Source organism: Diabrotica virgifera, chromosome 6, assembly GCF_917563875.1.
Source record: "Diabrotica virgifera virgifera chromosome 6, PGI_DIABVI_V3a".
In the NCBI taxonomy this organism is placed as follows: Eukaryota; Metazoa; Arthropoda; class Insecta; order Coleoptera; family Chrysomelidae; genus Diabrotica; species Diabrotica virgifera.
In genome coordinates this window covers 79,751,310-79,778,399 of record NC_065448.1, presented here as the reverse complement: position 1 = coordinate 79,778,399, position 27,090 = coordinate 79,751,310, and the positions used below count along the sequence as shown (strand labels likewise).

At 31.4% G+C, this 27,090-nt stretch overlaps 1 protein-coding gene across 9 annotated transcripts in view; it reads right to left on the bottom strand.

Moving 5' to 3' along the window:
• LOC114342772 (zinc finger protein 665-like) overlaps positions 1 to 27,090 on the bottom strand; it is a 135,370-nt gene that overhangs the window by 57,761 nt on the left and 50,519 nt on the right. For 6 of the 9 annotated variants that reach the window (XR_007698629.1, XM_050653413.1, XM_050653409.1 and 3 more), the window contains exon 3: positions 17,037 to 17,159. Coding sequence is in view for 8 of the 9 variants with exons in the window: in XM_050653413.1 (XP_050509370.1) it covers positions 17,037 to 17,159 (123 nt within the window). In the remaining variant the exon portion in view is untranslated. The remainder of the gene's footprint in view (positions 1 to 17,036; positions 17,160 to 27,090) is intronic. The other 3 variants (XM_050653410.1, XM_050653411.1, XM_028293560.2) reach the window with 1 other exon arrangement.

Below are 27,090 nucleotides of genomic sequence, written 5' to 3'. Positions count from 1 at the left end.
TCCAAAGGATATTAGTAATTATCGCCCAATAACTGTCCCTTCAGTGTTTTCGAAAATATTCGAATATTGTTATCTTAACAGATTAAACTCCTTATTTATTGGAGAACGGTATTGTTAGTAAATATCAGCATGGCTTTCAGGCAGGTAAGTCTACAAATACAGCAGTTCATTCATTTTATGAGACTTTAACTAAATATATTGATGCGGATGAATGCCCTGTCGGGATTTTTTGTGATCTCAGTAGGGCATTTGATTGTGTCGATCATAGCTTACTCATTAATAAATTGGAAAATATTGGAATAAAAGATCTCTCTCTAAAATGGGTAGAATCCTACCTATCAGAACGTCGTCAGTATGTCTCCTTAACAGATGTATCCCAACAATCAGTAAATATGTAAAGAAAAACTATTGTTTTTCTTTAATAGCTTTTCTTTTAATATTTATTTATATTCTCATTTTGTTACGCCACTGTCAAAACATTAAGTTCTTCTTTTTATTTTTATGTTGACTTATGACTTATGACGTGTGAGGTGTTTTGACAGTGACAATTAATTAATTTCGATGATTGAAATATTTGTTACCTGCTGAGCATTATAAACTAAAATCTAGAATATAAGCTTTAAATGTTGTTTCTTTTTCTTACAGGTAACGTTTTTGTAAATCGTTAATATTGTACATAAAATAATAAAGTTCCTTTTTCTTACAGAGAGAAACACAATTGAGTTTTTTATTCACCAAAAGTTTGATGGTTAAAAACATTATTACAAAACAACATTTTTGCTGATAGAAATATAATAATTTTCCATTATAAAATGGCAAAAACTGAGATTTGAATTTACCGTTAAATCATTGCAGACTGATACAAAAACAAATATCATCACGATCACCTCAATTGAGACTGAGGAAAATGAAATTTTTTCAATACCTAATGATATGCAAAATATTTCCTATCATAAAAAAATCCAGACGACAGCAGCTTTTGAGAAAGTAAAACGGGTTCTAACAAAACGGGGCACTACAAGAAAAGTTTGGATCGCAGATGAAGATATTTTGAAAGTTTATATGGACGAATATGGGAATATACAATTCAATGATTTTCTCTTAGAACAACAAAGCATTCAAGGGAGAGAATCTTTAACATCCACACCTGGTATCTCACTAGATACGTTAGAACAGATCTTAGAGAGGGTATCAAAGTCAAATGAAACACAATGTATTGAATCCTTTAATAAAAAAAAAGTATCAGAACAATTTGTGATAGAAAAATTTACAGGAAAAAATGTGAATGTTTTACAATGGATGGAAACATTTGAAAATGAGTGCACAAGATTGCAAATAGATAAAAATACTGAAAAAATTGAAATTCTAAGACTATTTTTAGAAGGATCATGTGTGGATTGGTACAGGTCAATGCTTATAAAATATTCAATAAATTCTGATTGGGATGAATGGAAAAACAAATTTTGTGATACCTATGCAGACAAAGGGTGGACTCCAGTGAGGTATGCGTTTGAGTTCAAATACATGAATGGTTCTTTATTAGAATATGCTCTTAAAAAGGAAAGACTCTTACTACAAATAAACAAGTCATTGAATAAAAAAATTATGATTGATTTGATAGCTATTGGACTCCCAAATTATATTGCTGATAGAATTGATAGAGACACTTTGAAAGAAACGGAAGATCTCTTCAATGAAATTAGAGGTCTAGAACACTTAATAAAAATGAAGACTTCAGAAAAAAAAGAAATACCATACTTTAAGAAAAAACAAGCCTGCAAAATTTGTGAAAAAGAAGGAAAAGGTTTACGTTATCATCTGGAATCAAGTTGCTGGTACAAAAGCAAAAGTGAAGTCCCGAAAAATCAAGAGGTAAGAACTGTCAACAACCATAAACTAGAATTAGAATTAAACGAAACAAATCCAAAAAACTGTTAATTCCACCACTAATTAGAATCAAGTTACTATTAAATGACACTTTAGAGATCTATGGAGTATATGACTCAGGATCAAATATATCATTGATTAATGCAAACTTATTACAGATAAAGGCACATAATAGAGGTGACCTTCAAATAGTAAACTTGAGGACAATTAATGGTGTGAAAAAAACAAATGGTATAGTAACACTTAAGATAAAAATCTATGACATTGAAAAAAAAAATGGATATATTTATTGTAGATGATGAAAATTTCAATTATGATTTTTTAATTGGGTTAGATTGTATTAAAAGTTTTAGATTTATTCAAAATGAGGATCTAAGGATCACACAATGCAACAGCTCTAAAGAAATTGAAAATGTGTCAACTATTGATAAAGTAAGCATTCCTGACTTTCCAGGTAACATATATTTAAATGCATCTAAAGAAAAGATTAATGATATATTCAAATATGAAATAAATTTTAATGAGAGTATAAATACTGACAATTTTGAAATAGCAATTAATCATTTAGATTTAAATCAGCAATCAGAAATTGAACAATTGATTAATAAATATAAATCAGCATTTGCTAAAGACAAATATGATGTAGGTACTATAAGAGAGTATGAAGCTCATATTGACTTAGTTGTAGATAAATACTGCTCCAAACGTCCATATAGATGTACCATTGAAGATAGAAAAGAGATAGAAAGTCAGATAGCAGAACTTTTGAAGAATAATTTAATTGAAGAGTCATATAGTCCATTCGCGGCTCCAGTGACACTAGCATTCAAAAAAGGAGAGGACAGAAAGACCAGACTCTGCATAGATTTTAGGGAACTAAATAAAATCGTTGTTCCCCAATCGCAACCTTTTCCATTGATCGAGGACTTAATGGTAAAAACTAGCAATTGTAAGTACTTTTCTACTTTAGACATAAATTCAGCATTCTGGTCAATTCCAATGAGAGTACAAGATAAAGAAAAAACAGCATTTGTGACACAAGAAGGCCATTTCCAGTGGACTTGCCTCCCATTTGGTTTGAAAACGGCTCCAGCAATTTTTCAACGTATTTTAAGCAGCATTATAAGAAAATATAAACTTTCAGATTTCACAGTCAATTATATAGATGATATCCTAATTTTTTCAAAAACCTTTGACGAACATATATTACACTTGTCCAAGTTATTTGATGCAATATTAAATGAAGGTTTTAGACTAAAATTTTCGAAATGTACCTTTGCAGAAAAATCAGTAAAATACTTAGGACACATAATAGAAAATAATTCCATAAGACCTGTAAAAGACTACTTGATTGCTGTGAAAAATTTCCCTGTTCCACAAACTAGAAAGAATGTACGTCAATTTTTGGGAAAAATCAATTATTATCATAAGTTTGTCCAAGATATTGCAATCATTTTAGACCCGCTGCACAACTTATTGAGAAAAGATGTTGACTTTATTTGGTCTAAGGAATGTCAAGAATCTTTCGATAGAATAAAGTCATTACTTTGTTCGGAACCAATATTAAGTATTTTCAACCCTGATTTGCCAATTAATATATATACAGATGCCAGCATAAAAGGAGTAGGAGCTGTATTAAAACAAATTGATAAAAACGGATGTAGCAAGCCTGTGGCATATTTTTCCAAAAAATTAATGGAAAGTCAAAAGAAAAAGAAGGCAATATATTTAGAATGTCTAGCGATAAAGGAAGCTATAAAATATTGGCAACATCTGCTCATTGGAAAAGAGTTTATAGTATATTCAGATCACAAACCTTTAGAAAATTTAAACATAAAAGCTAGAACAGATGAAGAATTGGGAGACTTGACATTTTACTTATCTCAATATAATTTTAAAGTAAAGTATAATCCAGGAAAATATAACCAAGAAGCAGACAGTTTAAGCAGAAATCCAGTTTTAGAATCTCAAGAAAATACAGATGAAGTATTAAAAGTAGTAAACTTGATTAATCTGGAAGATATAAAAATTGACCAACAGTTTCAAGAATAATATTTATTATAAAAAGTCAAACAGAAAAGACAAAATTATTTTATCTGAAGATTTAAGTAAAACATTGATAAAAAGTGTACACAATACTTACTGTCATTTAGGAACAAACCAGATGTTAAATAAAATATCACCATTTTATACAGCCAACAATATGACTACTAACATTAAGAAAATATGTGAGAACTGTGATATCTGCATTAAAAATAAATCAAGAAGGAAACCTGACTATGGTTTAATGTCACAATTAGGACCAGCGACATATCCATTTGAAATTGTCTCGATTGACACGATTGGTGGTTTTGGAGGATCTCGTTCAACAAAAAAATATCTTCATCTCCTAGTAGACCATTTCTCAAGATATGCCTATTGTTTGACATCAAAAACACAAAACTCTGATGACTTCATAAAGTTAATTAAAAAGGTAACAGAAGATCACAAAATTAAAACTGTGATGACTGATCAATATCCTGGCATCAACTCAAAAGAATTCAAAAATTTCCTAAAGGTCAATAACATAAAAATGATATTTACTGCCGTTGATGCACCATTTTCAAATGGTATCAATGAAAGGTTAAACCAAACATTGGTTAATAAAATCAGATGCAAAATAAATGAAGGTGACAGAAAAACAGCATGGACAACAATTGCTCAAAAATGTATAGAAAAAGATAATGAAACTGAACATACCATCACAAAATTTTCACCAAAATATTTAGTAGAAGGAGAAAGTGTAAGCATCCTACCAAACGAACTAAAACCTAAAGTCACAGATGCAGATCTCGAAATAGATAGAACAGTTGCCTTGAAAAATACAAAAAAATCACATGATTATAATAAAAAGCAGTTTGGACCATACAAAATACTAAAGAAGATTTCCAATTCAATTTACGAAGTTGATACTGGGCATAGGAAAACAGAATGAAACCTCTTCCATATAACTAAACTTACTCCAGTATTGAAAGAAAATATTTAGTGAAAGTTAAATTTTTGTTTTGAAACTCTCCAAGGGGGGGAGATGTAAAGAAAAACTATTGTTTTTCTTTAATAGCTTTTCTTTTAATATTTATTTATATTCTCATTTTGTTACGCCACTGTCAAAACATTAAGTTCTTCTTTTTATTTTTATGTTGACTTATGACTTATGACGTGTGAGGTGTTTTGACAGTGACAATTAATTAATTTCGATGATTGAAATATTTGTTACCTGCTGAGCATTATAAACTAAAATCTAGAATATAAGCTTTAAATGTTGTTTCTTTTTCTTACAGGTAACGTTTTTGTAAATCGTTAATATTGTACATAAAATAATAAAGTTCCTTTTTCTTACAGAGAGAAACACAATTGAGTTTTTTATTCACCAAAAGTTTGATGGTTAAAAACATTATTACAAATATTTGCAAATCAGATTACATTTACATTCATATGGGTGTTCCGCAAGGTTCTGTAATTGGCCCAATATTATTTCTTATTTACTTAAATGATATTGTCTCAATAAATTCTGCTGTACAGTTTACACTTTATGCAGATGATACTTCAATACTTATATCAGATAAATCACATATATCTCTTGAAAATAAATGTAACGAACTCTTGTGTGATCTTAGTTATTGGTTTTCCTCAAATTACTTACATCTTAATGCGGATAAAACGCATGTTATTCATTTCCACAATAGACAGAAACATCTGTTAGATATCGAACTATCAATATATTCTAAACAAATTGAAAAAGTTCAATGCCTAAAGTTTTTGGGTTTATATATTGATGAATGTCTCAATTGGAAAAGGCAATGTGATGATATTATTTCCAAAATAAACTCAGCATGCTACCTACTTCGAAACCTCAAGGATATACTAAGTGAGACACAGCTTATTATGCTGTATTATGCTCAGGTGGAGTCTCGTTTGCGGTATGGCATAGTATTTTGGGGTACGTCTTGTAAATTCAGTGAAGTCTTTCTATGTCAAAAGAGAATAGTCCGTTGTATTGCTGGTATTTCTCGAATAACTAGCTGTAAGAGTTATTTTACTAGATATAAACTTTTAACTGTGCCGTGCTTATATATTTTTGAAGTTTGTGTTTTTATTCATTCAAATCTTGAGAAATTTAAAACTAACGGTCAAATTCACAATATAAATACAAGGCAGAATCAAAAATTACATGTACCTTTTTCTAAAGGAAATATGCATTTTTACTCACCTGCAATAATAGGTCAAAGAATATATAATAAGTTACCCGAGCCAATAAAAAAGTGTAAGAATATGAAAATATTTAAATTAACTTTGAAAGATTTTTTATTGCAGAATACGTTTTATTCTGTTGATGAGTATTTTAGTAGTTGACATTATTTTAAGTATATGCTAGTAATTTTGTGTTTTCTATTTGTGTTTGTATTGTAATCTTAGGTTTAACGTAATTTTAGATTTACATTTATATTTACTAATTTTGTTTTCTAAACTGTGACTGATCCTATACAAATTGTATTTGTCAAAAAGGAAATAAAGTATTATTATTATTATTATTATTATAGATCCTTTTCCTTTGCCATTTTCGTGTCCGTTTTTTGTGTTGTATCCGATATTTGTTGTTTTATCAGTTTTTTGGCGTGTCTTGGTTTGCCCTTTCCAGTTCATTCTTTTCTTTGTTCCATTTCCATATAGTCCCGTCAATACTTAGTTTTTGATAACCTACTCTAGTGTTCTTACCGTTTTCTTTTTGAAATTTTGCAATTTTCCGTATTTCTTGTTGTATTTTCATCTCTTCTTGCGTTAGATCGTTATTGATGTATATTTCCGGCTTTGATTTCCTTAGTTTGTTTTTATTCTTCATAATTTTTATTTTTTCATTTTTGTTTTTTAGTTTTACAAGACATGTTTTGTCCCCTATTTTATAAGCTTCTTCTATTTCTACTTTAATACCTAATTCTCTTTCCACGAAATTTGCCATAACCTCGTTGACTACATTTGGGTTATTTGTATCCATCGGTAGACCCTGGACAATAACATCGTTAGCTTTTCTCTCCTTCTCGAACTGTTCTACCTTCATTTTCACTATCTTTAGTTCCTGTTTCATTTCATCATTTTCTTTTTTTAGTTGTTGGTTACTTTGTTTGAATTCATTTATGTATTTCTTTTTTTAATTCTCTTAGGTCATTTATATATTCTCGTTGTTCTTCTTTTATTCCTTTTACCTCCGTTGTTAGTTGTTGTGTTTCATCTGTTAAATATTGCATCATTTTTAAAAGCTGATCTATTTTGTTTTCATCGCTGTTCACCATTTTTATTTCGTTTTATGTATTTTTACTCTATATTATAGCAAGCGGTAAGCTCTAGTTCCCCAGTCGACCCGGCGGAGGCTCTAGAACTTCTCAAGCAATAATTGAGTATGATTTTAAATATATTAAAATTCTCTTTTCTTCGATATTTAGTTTATTTAGTTTATTATTAATTGATCGATTTCCTTTCTTTGATTTTTAAAACTTTTTGGAAAACCGGCAACGTCGCTTTTAATTTGATCAAGACTTATTGTCTTATCTGTTGTCAAAAGAACTGGAATTTATACAATGTCGTTTGTTTTGATTAAAGTAAAATGTTCTATAACTTACTTATAGGACGATTTTTGCCACTATTTTTTGCACTGTAGGTAGTTTATGTCCTTATACAATTTTTCACATATAGTTGAGTATTTATTTCGCACTATTACCTCAAAAATCGGGATAAACTCTGGTGAAAATGTTTAACACTTTTATTTCGCACAATGCGTTGTTGCCATCTCCAACCTCGACTTTAGGTAATTTAAAAAACCCATAATTACATGTAAGAAAAAATTGTTTTAATAGTTGTTATATAGATTTACGAATTGTAGAAAAAACATGGTAAGAAATATAAATATATTTAAAAATCAAATTAAATACATCCTCTAGATTAAAAATACAAAATTATAGGTACCCACTAGTTTGATCGTGTTTGAATTTGATGCAGCGCAAGACAATAGTGGCACAACTAGGAACAAACTAGGGCGATCCATATATCGTCTTTTCACGTCGGAATCGGAAACTCGCATTAGGTTTCTGGAATAGGTATTTGTTTGGAATAGGGTCAGTTCCAACCTATTACCGAAAAATGCTATTCTGTACGATCTCTACCTTAATGCAAAACCACATGAGCGCATACACTTTTATTACAAAATGGCTTAGTATTTTTATATTTTCCGAGGGATTTCCAATTGCTACATATAACCGAAAGATACGGGAAGCAGTGGTAAGCCAGCGAGAATGAACCATTTTCCCAGGCTGTCTCTTAGAAGGTTGTTCTGAACAAACACCACTTTCTGTTTGAAAAATATCGTACAGGAATTCTTGATCTGTACTAAGATCGTCACTGCGGAATTCGTCAGCTAATGGTTCTATGTTTGAAAATGAAGCTACAGATAGAGTTTCGCAAATAGATGAATTATAGGCAACTTGTTGGCAGACAGACCACTGCAGGGGCCTTCCAATTTTATTCTCCAGTAGGAAACAATATAATGCCTCCTTTACGCCCTGTATTTATGACAGTACCGTTCAGCACAGAAGCGTTGACGTCCAAGGTTACGTTATTTTAGAAATGAAATAACAATTGGTAATGTTAACTTTTTTTACACTATCGTATATTTTATTTGAGTATTTCATCACATTTTTTGAAGTAGGTTTCTAAATTAATTTTTGTCTATTTATTATTTAGTGGCGAAATACCCAAATAAAGTATCCGTTAGTATACAACGTATGCATGAACCCACCACAACAACACAGATTTTATTTCAAGTTTTTTTGGGGTACAAAATAAATAACCCTGATGTTTCAAAAATTAGATAATAAAAAAATATGAAGATCTGTGTTTGAAAAAGTTACTTTTTTAAATTTCTTCCACTGCCACAATGACGTTTTATATTAAAATAATATATAGCCTTTGTGGCAGTGGAGAAAAATATTTTTAGCTACTCGTTTTGGACTTAAAATTTCTATTTTAGTACAATGCAACTTTTTTTGACCTCCGGTGTTGTTATTTTACAGAAAAAAATTTTTCGGTCCACCCTAATGTAGATGGCGACAAATCAAAATCTGGTATGGATCTTCTACAGTTCTATTTTTAAAAAGGCCAGATTCACATCTTCTATGAATCTCTTTTTCTGATTCCTCACCATTTAGCACTACTAAAAGAGCGACGTTGAGCTCGTCCATGGTCGTTTTCACCGCAAAACAGTACTTACTAAGTGTACAAATTTCATTGTCGCAATGAAGAAACTTGAATTTTCCACCGCAATCTGACATCATTCATCGCAATACTGCGGTCGCAATTCGCAACCAAAGCTTTGCCGAGGAAACCGGTAACGACTAATTTAAAAGATGTCCATGCTGCCTTTTTCATTTGTTTCCATTTTTTCCACAAAGTTGGGATCTCTCCTTAGTTTTCTAATGTCCGGTCCGACAAAGATGCCTTCCTTTAGTTTTGTCGTGAATTTTTTTTATTATTTATTAAATTAACAATGCACCTAATCTTAAGACTAACCAGCATTTTACATTTAACTTAATCTACTACTGTACTGTCCTAGGTATTCCCAACGGTTCACCTTAGAATTTAATAATTATTGTTGCACACATCACTGTTGTGGCTAGGTTCACTGTCCGAATTTAAACTGACACTCACATTTTTATAGATTTATCACTATCACACAAATTCAAAAGGTTTGGTGCGTTTGAGCCTGCGGACTAGGTTTTGATTATCTAAAAGTTCTAACACTTCCCTGTTTGTATGGTTGTGGAGTCGTTTTTCGTGACCCTTGGCAATCTTCTTTATTTCTTCTTTGATTGTTGCTATACGAAGTTCCCGATGTAGGTCTTTGTTGCGGATATACCATGGAGCGTTGACTATGTTTCTTAGTATTCGGTTTTGGACTCTTTGAAGGCAAGCATAGTTACTCTCACTAGTACAGCCCCATAACTGTAGACCATAGGACCATACTGGTTGGAGCATTTGTTTGTAAACTAATACTTTGTTTTTGATTGTAAGTTGTGAGCTTCTACCTAATAACCAATATAACTTCTTGTACTTCAGTTTTAGTTCTTCGGTTTTCTTTCTGATATGTTCCTGCCACTTTAATTTGCTATCCAAATGTAGCCCTAGATATTTAACTGTTTTCTTGTACGGAACGATTTTATTGTTATTCTAACTGGGTGACTATTTATTTTTTTGTAGGTGAAATCGATATGGGCAGATTTCCCTTCATTGATTTTTATGCGCCATTTATTATTCCAGGTGTTTATTTTGTTTACTGCATTTTGCAGGTGTCTAGTTGTTTCTTCGAATGTTTCACCGAGTGATAGTATTGCAGTGTCGTCTGCAAATGTTGCCAGTTTAATATTTTCTGTAACAGGTATGTCACAAGTATATAATAAATATAGTATGGGTCCCAGAACACTGCCCTGTGGGATTCCTGCTTTAATTGGCCGTAATTCTGAATATTCGCCTTCCTGTTTAACTCTAAAAGTTCTATCTTCCAAATATGATTGTATTAGATGTACAAATTGGATGGGAAGATATCTTTTTAATTTTAGTAACAAGCCTTTGTGCCACACTTTGTCAAATGCTTTTGCTATGTCTAGAAAAATAGCTGAGCATATTTTATTCTCCTCCAGAGATCTCTCTATAATATCTGTTATTCGATGAATTTGGTCTATTGTTGAATGTTTATTGCGAAATCCAAATTGGTGGGAAGGAACAATTTCCCTGTGGTCGAGTATAGGTTGCATTCGTGCTAGCAATATCCTCTCAAATAGTTTGGATAAAATTGGTAGCAGAGATATTGGTCTGTATGATTCTACCTTGTTGGTTGGTTTCCCTGGTTTGGGAATCATGATTAATTCAGATGTTTTCCACGTTATTGGTACATATTGCAACCTGAATACTGCATTTATAAGGTTTGTGACTTTTACGATGGCCTTTCTAGGTAATTGTTGTAATATTTCTCCTGTTATTAAGTCAAATCCTGGAGCCTTTTTGGGATTGATATTGTTCTTGATTACGTTGGTAACCTCTTTAGGAGTAGTAGGCTTTATTATGTCTTGATCACTATTGTTCAAATCAATTTCAGTGCTTTGATCATCTTCGTTTTCGGCTTGATGATTATTTCCCATTTCGTTATTTTGGAATTTTCTAAGTATAAAACGAAAAGATTTGCTTTTTGTTTTCCATTTCTTGTCCATGTTCCATTTTATTTTCTAATCGGCGGAATCTGTTGCGTTGGTCTATTTATTCTTTTTGTACATTTCCACAACGAGTAGTCAGTGGTTTGGTCATCTGTCAGATCATTTAGGTATTGGTTTACTGATTCATTTTTAATTAAATCTATTTCCCTTCTTAACTGTTGGGTGAGGTTGTTTAATACATTTTTATTTTCTGCAGTTCTGCTTTTTTGCCATGCCTTCCTGGCTTTTCTTTTTCTTTACACCAGTTCTCGAATTTCTTTGGGATAATTTTGTCCTTTGGTTTTTCTTATAATTTGTTTGGTATTATTCCAAGCTGCTTGTTGTATATTTATGGTTAGTGTCTCTGTTTCTTCATCAAGTTGTTCATTAGTTTTGATTGGTACATTAAGCTCAATTCTGTCACTTAACTTCTATCTAAAGCTAGCCCAGTCCGTTCTCTTATTGGTTAATGTTGGGTTATTTTCTCTTAGTATTATATGCTCACTGATTGTGAGTCGTATTAGAGAGTGATCAGAACTGGGACCATCAACTTCTTCCATTTTCATAAAATTTGTTGCAACTTTTCTTGAAATGAAAAAGTCAATTAAGTCTGGTATTTTATTTTGATCAGTGGGCCAATATGTTGGTTTTCCAGTTGAGTGCCATTTACCGTTTATCTTTTCTATTGCTGCATGTAGTTCTCTACCCTTTGTATTGGTTAATCTTGAACCCCATACAGTGTTTTAGCATTAAAGTCTGCACCAATAATAAATTTTTCTCCAAGCGTGTTAAGCAAATGGACATAATTTTCTTTTTTTAGATTGTGTTTGGGTGGAAAATATGCAGCTGCTATTGTTACTTCATATTTTTTTGTTTTGACACTTATACTAGCTGCCTGGATGGCTTCAGTCTCTATATTTTCTCTTTCGAAGTGAATTAGATTATTCTTAACGATTATTGCTGCTCCTCCACTAGCTGTGTTTCTAGGGTGAAGAGCTTGATATATTTGATATCCTCTCAGTTTAATATATGTTTGTTTAGTGAAGTGTGTCTCTGATATTAAACATATATCGATTTTTTGGTTATTTAAGGTAAACAGCATCTCCTGCTGATGTTGCAAGAGGCCGTTTGCGTTCCAATGTAATATTCTTAACTCTTCCGCCATTTTATCGTCTACTAGTTTCTATGCTATTTAATCTTTCTAGGATTTTTTTATTGAATTCTTCTTGATTGTTCATGCGTTCTATTAGTATGTGTAGCATGTTTGATATCGAATTGAGATCATTATCTACTGGTTGTTTTGGCTGGTTAGAGGCTATTTGGGCATATGTTTTGTCGTGAATAAACCAGGAAACTGGCCCAAAGATATCTCAAACACTCCTCTTCTTGGTTCAGTCCCTTGACAAATTGTTTCAGCCATAACTTAATGTGAAGTGGTGGAACACCTTTTTGGTATCCTCAAGGCTTTTTTCCTCTCAACATTTTTAACCATTAAAAAAATTATCCACGGACCAAAAAAATTAATTAATAAAGATTGCGTTTACGCACCTTTGGCCATAAATGGGTTAAGAATAGAATATTGGTTCAGTGTGCCAATTGCAAAAAAAGCTTCATTAGATAATTCAAGTTCAAAAAAAGTTCATTAGGTAATTTGTGAGTTTTTCTTCCGATTCTTGTATTATTCCCCACACTTAAACAATAACTTAAGTGTCATGAAAATATTCAAGTAAAAAATTATTTTGACACAAATTAACAAACATTTTCTAATCTCACTCAATATAAATAATACCGTTAATAGATAAATTTACAAGGTATATTTACATTTAATTAATATTAATAACTAATTATTAAATTATACTAGGTAAATATACCTTGTATATTTATCTATTACCGATATTATTTATATCATTTTAAAGTGCGCATGCGTCTTCTGACACTTTATCCAATTTTGTGACAATTTCAGGTACCCGTGAACGCAACTATTATAACACAGTACTTAGTACTGAAAAGTAGGTGAAGCCGATTCGCTTTTCTGAGACACAACTGTCTAGTGACGTTAGTAATTTCTTTTTTGGAAAGTTCAGTTGTTACACGTGACTGGAAATTACTACACAATCAAACATTATGTTTGAAATATACCTGCTTTTAGCCGATATGATTAAGGGCATGGGTACGTATTTTCGGTTGCAATGCTATGCAAATGGGTATTCATTTTTTTCGAATCCTGAGAAAACTAATAAGTATTTTTGAAAAATTTAAACGCAGAATGAAAGATTACGTTCTTACCGAGGGCCGAAAGTCCCTGAAAACTTCTATAATGTTTATTTTAATAAATTAAAGGGGTGAAAAACTAAGAGAAAATGTAATGTGATTTTTAATTTCAAATATCTCATTCAAAAGAAACTTTTTATTTATTCTTTCATTCTGCGTTTAAATTTTTTAAAAATATTTATTGGTTTTTCAGAATTCGAAAAAAATGAACACAATGTCCGTGGTAATATTTTTCAAATCTATCTTTGTCTTACAATAGAATATTGTCAGCGTATTATCAGTCAAACAGTGACAATCAGTGACAATTTTAAATATTTGATATGACATGGGAATATTTTGATTTGTTGATTAAATAATATTGATATATAGTGCATTTGATAAATAATTGATTTAAGACGTGAACTTAATAAAAAGTTACTTATTCTGTATTATTTGTGGAAGATCCAAGCAGAGAATACATCAGGATAATAAATTCTGTGACCCAAGTATTTTGTTGTTAAAGATGTTCAAAATTGTAAGTGTTCCATAGTAACAATATATTATTAAAAAATCACTTTAACACTTTTCCTCTTTTCTCGATTGAGTATTATTTTTTGTTGTACATATAAATTATTACAATCACTGAATGCATAGTTAGTGAAAAAATTATCACATTTATTAACTGAATTAATAATTTGCAAATATACAAATAACAGTTATCCAAGAACATTCAAAAGCCGTCTCTTTAAGTTAATGATGACATTTTCAAGTAGAATGAAATTCTAGTAATGTTTACATATCCATACCAATGTGAATTTTACTGCAAGTAATTTGCCGTGTAAAGACAGAAAAAGTAGGGATAGCCGTAAAATATTTGCGAATTATGTACCGATGGCCTTAATAGTAAACAGATATAAATAACATAAACCTTGCGCCAATCAATAATTATTTTTATAAACCATTATAATGTATTGATAACAAAGGAGAAAATTATTTATTGTACAAAATAAAAATATTTTGTAGAAATAAACTCCACAAAATTTTATATGAGATTAGTACACACTCCCACTATTTCTAATAATTCTTCTTTTTTTTTTAATGAAAGATTCAAGTTGATTTGAGCAGTTAATAGTGTGAGGTAGGAATTTTTGTGTTGTATGTTTCCGAATTGTCAAAGTGAATCTCGGCAGAGCGAATTCGGTATAACTATAGTTCGAACAAAAGCTGTAAACATAAGTTCTATATTTTGGGCATCTTGTATTTTAACATTGTTCAGTAATATTTTTGGGACAACATTTAGTTTGAGGGTACGGGAACCGTGCAAGTTCGGAAGAGCGACACTTAGTGTCATAGCTCAGCAACATTTGAAGCACTTTTAATTATATTGGCCAATTATATTAGTCCTGGTTACTGGATAATTGTCAAGGCCACAGCCCAAAAAAGAATAAGAAGAAAAGGTAAGATTGAGGTTCTGTTATTAAAAGGTAAACCTTGTATGTAGTAAATAATTAATTATTTTACTTTCTTCTGCTTTATTGTGATGGAAATCCATTTTACTCATCCATTAAAAATTCAAAAAACAACATTGAGGATTGTCATTACGTCTCAGAAAGAATATTACACTTAAAACTAACAACGGAACATAAAGAATTACATAAAGTATGTGTATATAGTTCAGAAGACTGTAAGCCAAAGGCGGAAAAAAAAGCATTCTATGAGAAACTGCAAGAAACCCTAGACAACATCCCAAAAAATGACAGTATCTTGGTGATGGGAGATTTTAATGCCCGAATTGGGAAGAACATCATACCAGACATTAAGCAGAGATATAATGAAGACGTGTTAAATGATAATGGCGAGTCAATGATCAATTTCTGCACATACAACGAATTGCGCATCAATAACACCTACTTCCCTCACAAGAAACAACATAAATACACATTTCACAATACGAGGGGTCAGAAGTCAACTATAGACTACATAACAACAAATAAGAACATTCATCCTTCCCAAATATTAGATGTGGTAACCTCGAACTCAGCGAATGTGGGAAGTGACCATAGTCTGCTTATCTGCAAAATATGAATGGAAGTCCGATGGAAAACAAGAAGATCGCAAACAGTTGAGAAATCACAAAGAATAAACATCGAAAGCATGTGGCAACCATCAATCAGATATCTATACCAGAAAAGACTAACTTCCAAAATAGAAGCAAATAAAATCTTGGAGGAAGATAACATAGAAACAGCATGGAAAACACTAGAAGATAATCTGAATTCGGCAGCATGTGAAGCGTTGGGAACCAGAACAGTAAACATAAACCTCAAGAAACCTAAAAACCCCCTTGTTCCGACAAGAATCAAAACAAAGTGTAAAGAAAAACGAGAAGCCCACTTGAAGTACAGATCAAAACAAACACCAGAAGCTTACAATAACTACAAACGAATATGAAACGAGACTAAAGCATTAGTAAAGAAGACCAAAGACGAATACTGGCGGATTTTCTCATCAAGAATGGAAGCCGACTACTACGGACTGCAAAGGCAAATATGGAGATTTATTAGAACGCAGAGAAAAGAAATAAGCGAATTAACAGAAACCAACAAAATAGATGTCGATACCTGGACCGCTTATCTCACTCAATTGTATAAGAAAGGCGAAGACCAGACCTTACCAGAAACTCCAGAAATAACAACCGAAAATGTAATCGTCACAACGGAGGAAATTACTAATGCGTTAGAAAAACTGAAAAACCGTAAAGCTCCAGTAGGGCACTCAATGAGGTTATTTGGCTCCGAATTCCATCCTACTACATCGATTTACTTGATATTTTCACAATAAGTAGAGAATAACTCAAGAAACAAAGTCTACCCTATGTCGATGTGCGCTTTTATCTTGGGGGTGTTCCCCACCCCTTCTCGGGGGTGTAAAATTGTTTGGTTATATAACCACGGAAGTGGCTATAGAACCTAATTCTAAGCAAAAACTGTTCAATAGCAAACTGAATTTTATAGCTTTATTGTTATATTTGACCATTGTTTATGTCTCCCAGATCATAACTTATTTAGTTCAGTTGGTTTTATGCTTAAAATAAAGCACTGGGCCCTGAGCACGCCAAATAGAATTCTATTTTGCTGACGTCACAAAATCGAATTTCACAATGCAAGAATCGACGGCTGCTATTCAACGTGACGTCACTAAAATAAAATTCTATTTGGCGTGCTCCCACAGCAGAAGGTAACAGATAAAACTTAACTTTATCAGGATTACTTCGCATTCTACACTTCAAAACACACAGAAATGAAGCACATTATCGATTATTTCAGTAAAAATGTTAAATTAATCCTTGTACAAAACAAAATTACAAATAAATGCAACTAAAATTATCTAAAACACATTAAGAACTGATAGAATAACATTTATGTTTCCCTCTCAGTCGCCATATTGACATAATCTTGACTGGATGTTGGAATGGTCTATAAATTAATTAATAAATATATCACATGCTCTCTCCTGATTTATTCTAAGAACGTGGCAATATTGCCAAACACAAAATTTCGTTGTTTGTAGCTATTTTCACGAGCCCTTAAACTAAAAATGTTATCCTAATTTTGTTACATGTATTACCTGAATTATCTTCTGGTTCATTTTTCAAATCTTCCAGAATTATGGATGTGGATAACTGAGTTTCAATATATCTTGGATCATCTTCAACAAACTCTTCCTTAATTTCAGCTTTTACTTCCACTGCTAAAAAATACAAATTAGATCACATCGTGTAGTATAATTTAGTATTTTGTCATTGTTTTTTTTTTATTGATTAATGTTTTATAAACTTACGTGCATAGAAATCGGCCCACTTAAAAATTTGGTCAATTTTGATGTCTCATATTTCCTAAACCTGTTGTTAGATTTAAGTGATTTTTTGAACATGTTATAGCCTGATTCTTTAACAATACCAGTATAATAATATTGTTGCTAAACATGTAAATTTTCATTGTATACCAATACCGAGTGCACGAATCAAACTATTTTTTTTTCAAAGTTCGCATCACCCTGTGGAATATTCTAGCGTTTGCAAAATACTAAAATTAAAACCCAACTATAGCCTCAGACTTTCTTATCATTCTGATTTTTTATTCATTCGTTTATGTTGGATAATAAAAAAGTTAGGTACTTTAACAACTAGACATGTTCTTCATCAATACACGGTGTTTCTACATAAGTGCGACAAACTTTACGGGATAATTCTGCATGAAAAAATAATGGCAGTTGGCTTTATAAACGACGTATGTCCGCAAATGTTTCGTTTCCGAAATACGGGATGTTGAATTTTTTCTTACAAACTGACGATTTATGCTTTAAAACCCGTTGAGATATGCAAATGAAATTTGGTAGGTTTTAAGAGATAGTTATTGCGGATTTTTTGACATAAAATTAAGAATTTTATATTCACCATTAGCGTGCATACGGGTAATATGATCGGTCATATTACACGTATGCGCGCTAATGGTGAATATTAAATTCTTAATTGTATGTCAAAAAATGTGCAATACCTACGTCTTAAAACCCACTAAATTTCGTTGGCATATATCACCCGGTTTTAAAGCAATAAGATAAATCGTCAGTTTGTAAGAAAAAATTCAACATCCCGTACCTCGGAAACGAAACATTTGCGGACCTATGGTTATAAAGCCAACTATCATTATTTTTTCATGCAGAATTATCCCTCAAAGTTTGTCGCACTTATTTAGAAACACCGTGTATTGATAAAGAACATGTCTAGTTGTTAAAGTACCTAACTTTTTTATTATCCAACATAAAAGAATGAATCAAAAAACAGAATGTTAAGAAAACCTGAGGCTATAGTTGGGTTTTAATTTCAGTATTTTATAAATACTAGAATATTCCACAGGGTGACGCGAATTTTGAGAAAAAAAACACAGTTTGATTGGTACACTCGGTATACAATGAAGATTTACTTGTTTAGCAACAATATTATTACACTGGTATTGCTATTAAAGTATCAGGCTATAACATGTTTAAAAAATCATTTAAATCTTCCAACAGGTTTGGGAAATATGAGACATCAAAAATTACCAAATTCTTAAGTGGGCCGATTTCTATGCACGTAAGTTTAGTACGCTAACGGTAACATATTGCAAAACCTCTAAATTAGAACCGCTTGGACTGACATGAAATTTGGCATACACATAGCCAACAAGTCAAAGAAAAAAAGTGATATTGTGCCGATGTATGCTTTTGCCCTAGGGATGAGCCCCTTCTCGAGGGTGAAAAAATGTACGTCCAAAATAAGTCCGGAAATGGATAAACTGACTAATTTTAAGCAACTTTTGTTCTATAGAGTTTTTTCATAAGTCAATACTGTTCGAGTTATTTGCGAGTGAATATGTCCATTTTTCAACAAAATAACCACGGTTTTAGACGGTTTTTCACAAATAACTCAAAAAGTTAAGTCTTTTGTCGAAAAAAAAAACATTATTATAGTCTGTTCGCTAAACTCAGACGCAACTTTCTAGATATTTTAGTCGGTAATTTTGCTAATTTTAGCAAAATTGACAAAAAATAATTTTTAAATAGTTAATAATCACTAAATATTTAGTAATTTTGCAAATTTTTGCAAAATCGGCAAAAAACAAAAAAAATATCGACTAAAATATCTAGCCAGTTGCGTCTGAGTTTAGCGAACCGACTATAGCAAAAATACCTATAGCCTGTAAAAAAGTAAAAAAATTGTGTATATATTAGGTCTCCAGACCTAGGAGAAGCAGAGTTATAGCCAATGAAAAATAGGTTCATATTCGCCAAATTCCAAATCAAATATTTTAACGTGAAATACCAAAAAATGAAGCCCTTTTTGAGAAAAACTCATTACATCTTTTTTAAAGTGTTTAAAAAAAGCTTTATTTCTGTATTATAAAAAAAATTCTAGCATCAAAAGTAAACAAGTTACGTTCAAAATAAGGTTGGTCCCTAATTATAAAAATCACTCCCTAATTAACATCTTAAATGAACTTAATTGTTACCACTTCACAAGTTGCTTTACTCGTGTATGTATGTATTGTTTATATGATCTGTAAGTTTCTTCGGTTCAAAGTCCTTATTTTTGAAAGGGCTGTAGTAGAAAGGGCTTGTACTAATCACGAGTGTATGCACATTTTGAACAACCATATCTTAACCAATTTTTGTCTTGCAAAAAAAAAACAAAAAAATACAAAATATTCAGACAAGCAAATCTTACTTTTTTAGTGTTTGAAATATTTGATATTTCTAATCATTTTAAAATTATTTTGAAAAAAAGCATTTTTTCAAAATTAAAAAATTTACTTTAAAACCACATTTTTTCAAAAATAAGCACTTTGAATTGATGAAACTTACAGATCATATAAACACAACATAAGTAAAGTAACTTGTGAACCGGTAACGATTAATTTCATTTAAGTTGCTAATTAGGGGGTGATTTTCCCGATTTTTTTTTGCCAAAGCAAAAGGGACCAACTTTATTTTGAGCGGAATTTGCCTACATTTGATTCTAGAAACTTATTTATAAAAACAGAAATAACGATTTTTTTAAACACTTTAAAAAGTTGTAATGAGTTTTTCCCGAAAATAGCTTCATTTTTTAATATTTCACGTTGAAATATTCTATTTGGAATTTGGCGAATATGAACCTATTTTTTAATAGCTATAACTCTGTTTCTACTAGGTCTACAGACCTCATGCGTACACCATTTTTTTCACTTTTTTACTGGCTATATTTTTGCTAGGAATGTTTTTTCGATAAAATACTTACTTTTTGAGTTATTTGCGAAAAACCGTCTAGAAATGTGGTTATTTTGTTGAAAAATAAACATATTCACTCGCAAATAACTCGAAAAGTATAGCCTTAATGAAAAAACTATAGAACAAAAGTTGCTTAAAATTAGTTAGTTTATCCACTTCCGGGCTTATTTTGGACGTATATTTTTTCAACCCCGAGAAGGGGTTAAACTTACCCTCAGGTCAAAAGCACACATCGGCACAATATCACTTTTTTCATTAACATGTTATCTACGCGCATGCCAAATTGCATGTCAATCCAAGCGGTTCTTTAAAATTCACAGCAAAATCCGTGAAAAAATGGACCATTAATTATTCTAATGTCAAGTTTTATGTGAGGAAGAGCCTAATTCTGTAGAAACGTATGTTACAGTTTAAGTCCAAACCCTTCTTTCAGTGCATCATAGTTTGTCTAATTCGCTCTAACGATTATACATAGAACTTTATGTATGTTGTATGTGTATTCGTTGAAGTGTATTTTCATACTAAAGCGACTTATAGATAATTTGAAACAAAAGTAATGTATCGTAAACAGTACTTTCACAATGTTAACGGATAAAATGACAATTGAAGGGTATAGGGGAAAACAGCCAAAGTCACATTTTTTCAAAATTGAGTTATTCATGCCATTATCAGAAGTCGCTATTCTAGTTCTAAAAAACCTTAGTCCATAGATTTTAACGTTTGAAAATATACTGTACAGGCAAATAGCAGCCAGAGTCCACAGGCAGAAAACAAACACGTCTTACACATTTTACAGTCGACTACAAACCTTAGATCGAAGTGGTCGCAATCCGCCTGGTCTATTTTAAAAGATTGTAACCGTTAATGTGATTTTAATTATTTTAAGGTATTTTGAATATCATATATTCGAATGACTCGGTACTTGTTCTAAAAAGAACAAACTCAGTTTTTATTATTAATAAATCGAAAGTGATTCCGATGACACAGCTGAAAATCTTTCAGTGGGATGGACTACATTAGAGAGATATTGCAGAACCACTTTTGCACTTGCTGAATTTCAGCACGCGAAATTTGACAGCACATTGCTGAATTTTGACAGTAGAGCATGCGCAGATGTGATATTTGGCTTATGCTGAGTTATTGGAAATAGTGCCTGACGTTATTAGGGGAACTGTTAGGCTGTGGGGTATTCGTTTGCGCTATTTTCTTTTTAGGTTATGTTTGTTGTTTGTTGTCTTTCATTTAAACCAAGTTTATTTGTAATAATTTTCTAAAATGAGTACCTCAGACAATAGCAAACGAATCAGATTTACGTCTGATGACAATTTGTGTTTATTAAAACAAGTTTTAGGTCAACATCAATTGACCTATCCAGAAAATTGGACGTTAGTTCAGGAAAACGTGAAGAGTCAAGACTAAGTCTGGAAGACCCGTTGCTTTTTTCTCATGTACTTTCACAGATTCTGAACAAAAACACTCTGCAATTGAAAAAGAAGCATATACTTGCATCGAAGCATTGAAAAAATGGAGACATTATGTGATAGGAAGACAATTCAAACTAATCACAGATCAAAAATCAGTTTTGTTCATGTTTAATACAAACCATACAAGTAAAAAAATTAAAAATGAAAAAATTATGTGTTGACGTTTAGAGCTTTCTTGCTTTAAATGATACACTTTATCGTCCAGGAAAGGCTAATGATGCAGCTGATGCACTATCAAGAATATGCAATAATATAAATAACACAAACAACCGAACAAGTTATATCAATTACATTCAGATTTATCGCATCCTGGGATTACTCATATGCACCATTTTGTAAAAATTCGAAATTTACCTTATTCTCTAGATGAAATTAAACAAGTAATTACCCCTTGTCCAATCTGTGCAGAAATTAAACCCAGATTTTATGATAGCCACTTTACACGATGCAACTAATTGCGCAATTAATTGCACAATTTCTTGCAGCAATAGAAATTGCATCGTGTCATACGCGAATTGCACAGAAAAGCTGCAGCTTCTTGCAGCAACTTCTTGCTGCAAGAAGTTGCAGCTAAATAGAACATGCCCTATTTTTCATGCAATTTTTTCTGCAATTTGGTTATCTTTTTAATAACTTTTAAGGCTACACCGTTTGTTTTCACTACATTGACATTCTGTCATCAAAAATTTCAATCTAAACAATTTTTTAACAAAACTAGAAGAACTTTTTACCAATTTCACGCTTCACAGATAACATTATTCTGGTGGATGACTTTAATTATGTAACATAGGGATTAAAAAACTATTTTCTATTTGTATTTCTTACAACTTGTTTCCTTTTGTAAAGGAATAATGTATTATATTATAGGTAGGTATACTTTCATTAGGTATTAATTGATTTTGTTATAATACGTAATATTATAATTTTCTCAAATTATAATCTAACATTAATAGTGTATATAATATCTGATAACTCTAGGACTCTTCTCAAAAAATCACATTTAATTTATAAAAACAACATAACCTAAAATTGATGCTATTTTGTCAAAGTTTCTTTCATGTCAGTTTATTGCACCCTGTAATCACTTTATTGCAGAAAATTAGTTGCAACTTATTGCACAAGTTCTTGCGCAAGAAATTGTGCAATTAATTGCGCAATTACTTGCACCGTGTAAAGTGGCTATAAGAAAGAAGATGATAAACATTTAATCAAATCAACAGCTCCGTTTGAAATATTGAACATTGACTTAAAAGGTCCAATAGCCAGTTCTTCTAGAAATTCCTATATGCTAAACAATCATTGACCAATTTTGAAGATTTCCATGGGCTTTTCCATGCTCAGATACATCCAGTCAGACAGTAATTGAATGTTTGAATCAACTATTTTGTTTATATGGAATGCCGGCATATACAGGGTGCTAGTAAATACGTATGCAAAACTTTAAGAACTAATTCTACATGAAAAAAATAATGCAGGTTTGCTCTATAAACATATGTTCGCAAATGCTTCGTTTCCGAGATACGTAGTGTTAAAATTTTTATTTCAAACTGCCCATTTATTTATTGCTCTAAGACCAGTTGAGCTAAGAAAATGAAATTTGGTGAGTTTTAGGAGGTAGTTATTGTGCATTTTTTGAGATACAATTGAGAATTTTGTATTCATCATTGACGCGCATACGAGTAATAGTCTGAATTTTTTTAAAGAAAAAAATAGTACTCCACTGAGATATTTCAAATTAAAAATTATTTTAATGTCCGACTGGTACACACACCGGCAAAATTAGCCGAACACGTTAAAAATGGGACATGTTTGATGTCTCGTATTTCATAAACCAGTGGTCCGATTTGAGTGATTATTTTAGTATGTTATAGCCTTATTATTTAAGAATATCGATGTAATAATATTGTTGCTAGACAGGTAAATGTCATTTTATACCGGGTGTAACAAGCATACTGTATTTTTTTCTTAAAGTTCGGAACACCCTGTGGAATATTCCAGCATATATAAAATATTAAAATTAAAACTCGATTGTAGAATTATGCTTTCTTAACATTTTCTTTTTTGATTCATTTGCTTATGTTGGAAAATAAAAAAGTCATGTGCTTTAACAACTAGCCATGTTTTTTATCAATAAATCCTCATAGTAGGGGAGGAAAGTATACTAAATTTGCAATTACTTGAGCGTTCTTGTGACCTGGAGTGGATTGTGAAGAGTGGGTGCTACAACCAAAAAAAGTTAAGTTAAGTTTTCCATAAAGTATGGGACTCTCCATTTTTCAATTTAATTTTCCATTTGGAGGGGATCCAAATCTGCAATAAAAATTGGGGGCTCCTATTTAATATTTTAATGTAACCCCCCACCACACCTCCGTGGGCAGTCGTGTTTGATGCCATTCGGTAGATTTTTGAAAAATATTGAATAGGTGTATTTTACAGATTTACGATCTGATGTTCATTTCGCAAAATATCGCAGGGTTCGTATTTATAATTTTTAATTTACCCCCACCCCTCTCCGTGGGGTGTCACGAACCCCCACGGAGGTAGGGTGGGGGATTTAATTTAAAATCTTAAATAGGAGCCCCCAATTTTTATTGCAGATTTGGATTCTTTACGTAAAAATAAGCAACTTTTATTCGACATATTTTTTCGAATTATGGATAGATAGCGCTATAATCGGAGAAAAATGATTGTTTCAAATGGAAAATTAAATTAAAAAATGAAAAGTCCCCCACTTTATGGAAAACTTAACTTAACCTTTTTCTGATTTTAGCACATACTCTTTACAATCCAATAGGTTCCCATAACGCTCGAGTAACTGCAAATTTAGTATACTTTCCTCCCCTACTATGAGAATTTATTGATGAAAAACATGGATAGTTGTTAACGCACATAACTTTTTTATTATCTTACATAAGTAAATGAATCGAAAAGGAAAATGTTATGCAAGCCTAAATCTACAATCGAGTATTAATTCTATTATTTTACATATGCTAGAATATTCCGCAGGGTGTTCCAAACTTTAAGAAATAAACACAGTATGATTGGTACACCCGGTATAAAATGGTATTTACCTGTCTAGCAACAATATTATTACAACGATATTCCTAAATAATAAGGCTATAACATACTAAAAAGATCACTCAAATCGGACCACTGGTTTATGAAATACGAGACATCAAACATGTCCCATTTTTAACGTGTTCGGCTAATTTTGCCGGTGTGTGTATAATATTTGACAAATAATGACATGATTTCGAAGTCAGTTAAGCATGATATAATGCCCTAGGGCTTTATTTTGAAAAATAACGCAAAAGGGTATTAAATTTAAATAACTAATAAAATACTGTCAAGCTGACAAATAGCAACCCAAGAAAATTTGTACAAAGAAGTTTGATCCTTTAGTTGAAGAGGTTGATCTTTTAGAAGCCAATTCGGATTATGCCTCAATAGAGTATCCAAACGGAAAGTACTGTTGCAACGAAGCATTTAGCTCCTAGAAGTGACCTAAAATTATTGAATCATGATAACGATGAAGATGAAAGACCAAATAATACACTAGAAAATTCCACTACTGAATCATGAGACAGAAAAGGGCCTAGCCGGGTAAGGTGATGAAAAGTGCCCTCAACTCGATTCGAATTCCATATAGGTCACCGTTTAGCATATATAGTGAAACTAACTTTCTAAAATTTTTATCCCCCTAGGTGGTCATGTGACCCAGCCTAATTAGGGTTTTTGTTTTTATTTTTTATCTCAGCCGCATCGAGAACTAGCGAAAAACTTTAAATAAAAAAGTTGTAAGCTTTAAAATGTTGTCCGAAAAAAAATTTGTTTTTAATTTTTGGCGGGAAATTTAAATTTTAGAACGATTTCAAAATTTTAAATGAGTATAAAAAAATAACTAAGACATTCATTTTCACGAAAAAAATATATAACGTGTATTTTTGCATAATATTTCACCCTGAATTTGTTCAATTTTTTAAAATAGGTGGAACGCACCTTTTAAAATAAAAAACCGCATTTTTTTGTTTTTTTTTTTCGTTTTTTGATACAATTTTATACATATTTTTCAAAAAAGGTAACAGCGTCACTGGAGTAGGTAAAAAACTGAAAAATAATTGGGGTTTGCTTAATAACCATTTTTTGTAACGCCATCCATTTTCAAGATACAGGGCGTTGAAGAAAACAAAATTTTACACATTTTTTACGATTTTGCCGAAACTACTGGCAAGAGTTTAATAAAATTTGGCGAGTTTTAAGAGGTAGTTGTTGTGCATTTTTTGACATTATGTACAATTAAGAATTTTATATTTATCATTGGCGCGCATAGGGCTAATGGTCTGAACTTTTTAAAGAAAAAAGATAGTACGCCACTGACATATTTCAAATTAACAATCGTTTTTGAATTCCTCGTTCAATTTGTGACAAAAAATCTATCTTCCTATTTTTTCATACGAGGCGCCGTTTTGCTGCAAAAAATAAAATATCTTCACGCTTCCAAAGTAATCGAATTAGTTTTTATAATTGGATGTACGAGTTTGTGTACTAGATGTAGAAACTACTAATAGTAGTATTTTATTTCATAGAAGTTCAAATACTTTGTAACGGTTAAGATGTTTTATTTTTTGAAAAAAATTGCGCGTCGTATGAAAAAATAGGGAGATACATTTTTTGTCACAAATTGAACGAGGAATTCAAAGACGACGTTAATTTGAAATATGTCAGTGGCGTACTACCTTTTTTCTTTAAAAAGTTCAGACCATTACCCCTATGCGCGCCAATGATAAATATAAAATTCTTAATTGTATGTCAAAAAATGCACAACAACTACCTCTTAAAACTCAACAAATTTTATTACAATGTTGCCAGTAGTTTCGGCAAAATCGTAAAAAATGTGTAAAATTTTGTTTCCTTCAACGCCCTGTATCTTGAAAATGGATGGCGTTACAAAAAATTTTTATTAAGCAAACCCAATTTTTTTCAGTTTTTTACCTACTCCAGTGGCGGTGTTACCTTTTTTGAAAAATATGTATAAAATTGTATTAAAAAACAAAAAAAAAACCGAAAGAATGCGGTTTTTTTAAGGTGCGTTTCACCAATTTTAAAAATTTAAAAAAATTCAGGGTGAAACATTATGCAAAAATACACGTTATATATTTTTTTCGTGAAAACGAATGTCTTAGTTATTTTTTTATACTCATTTAAAATTTTGAAATCGTTCTAAAATTTCAATTTCCCGCCAAAAATTAAAAAAAAAATTTCGGACAGAACTTTTTCAAACTTTTTTATTTAAAGTTTTTCACTAGTTCTCGATGCGGCTGAGATAAAAAATAAAAACATAAAAACCCTAATTAGGCTCTAGGTGGGTCACATGACCACCTAGGGGGCTAAAT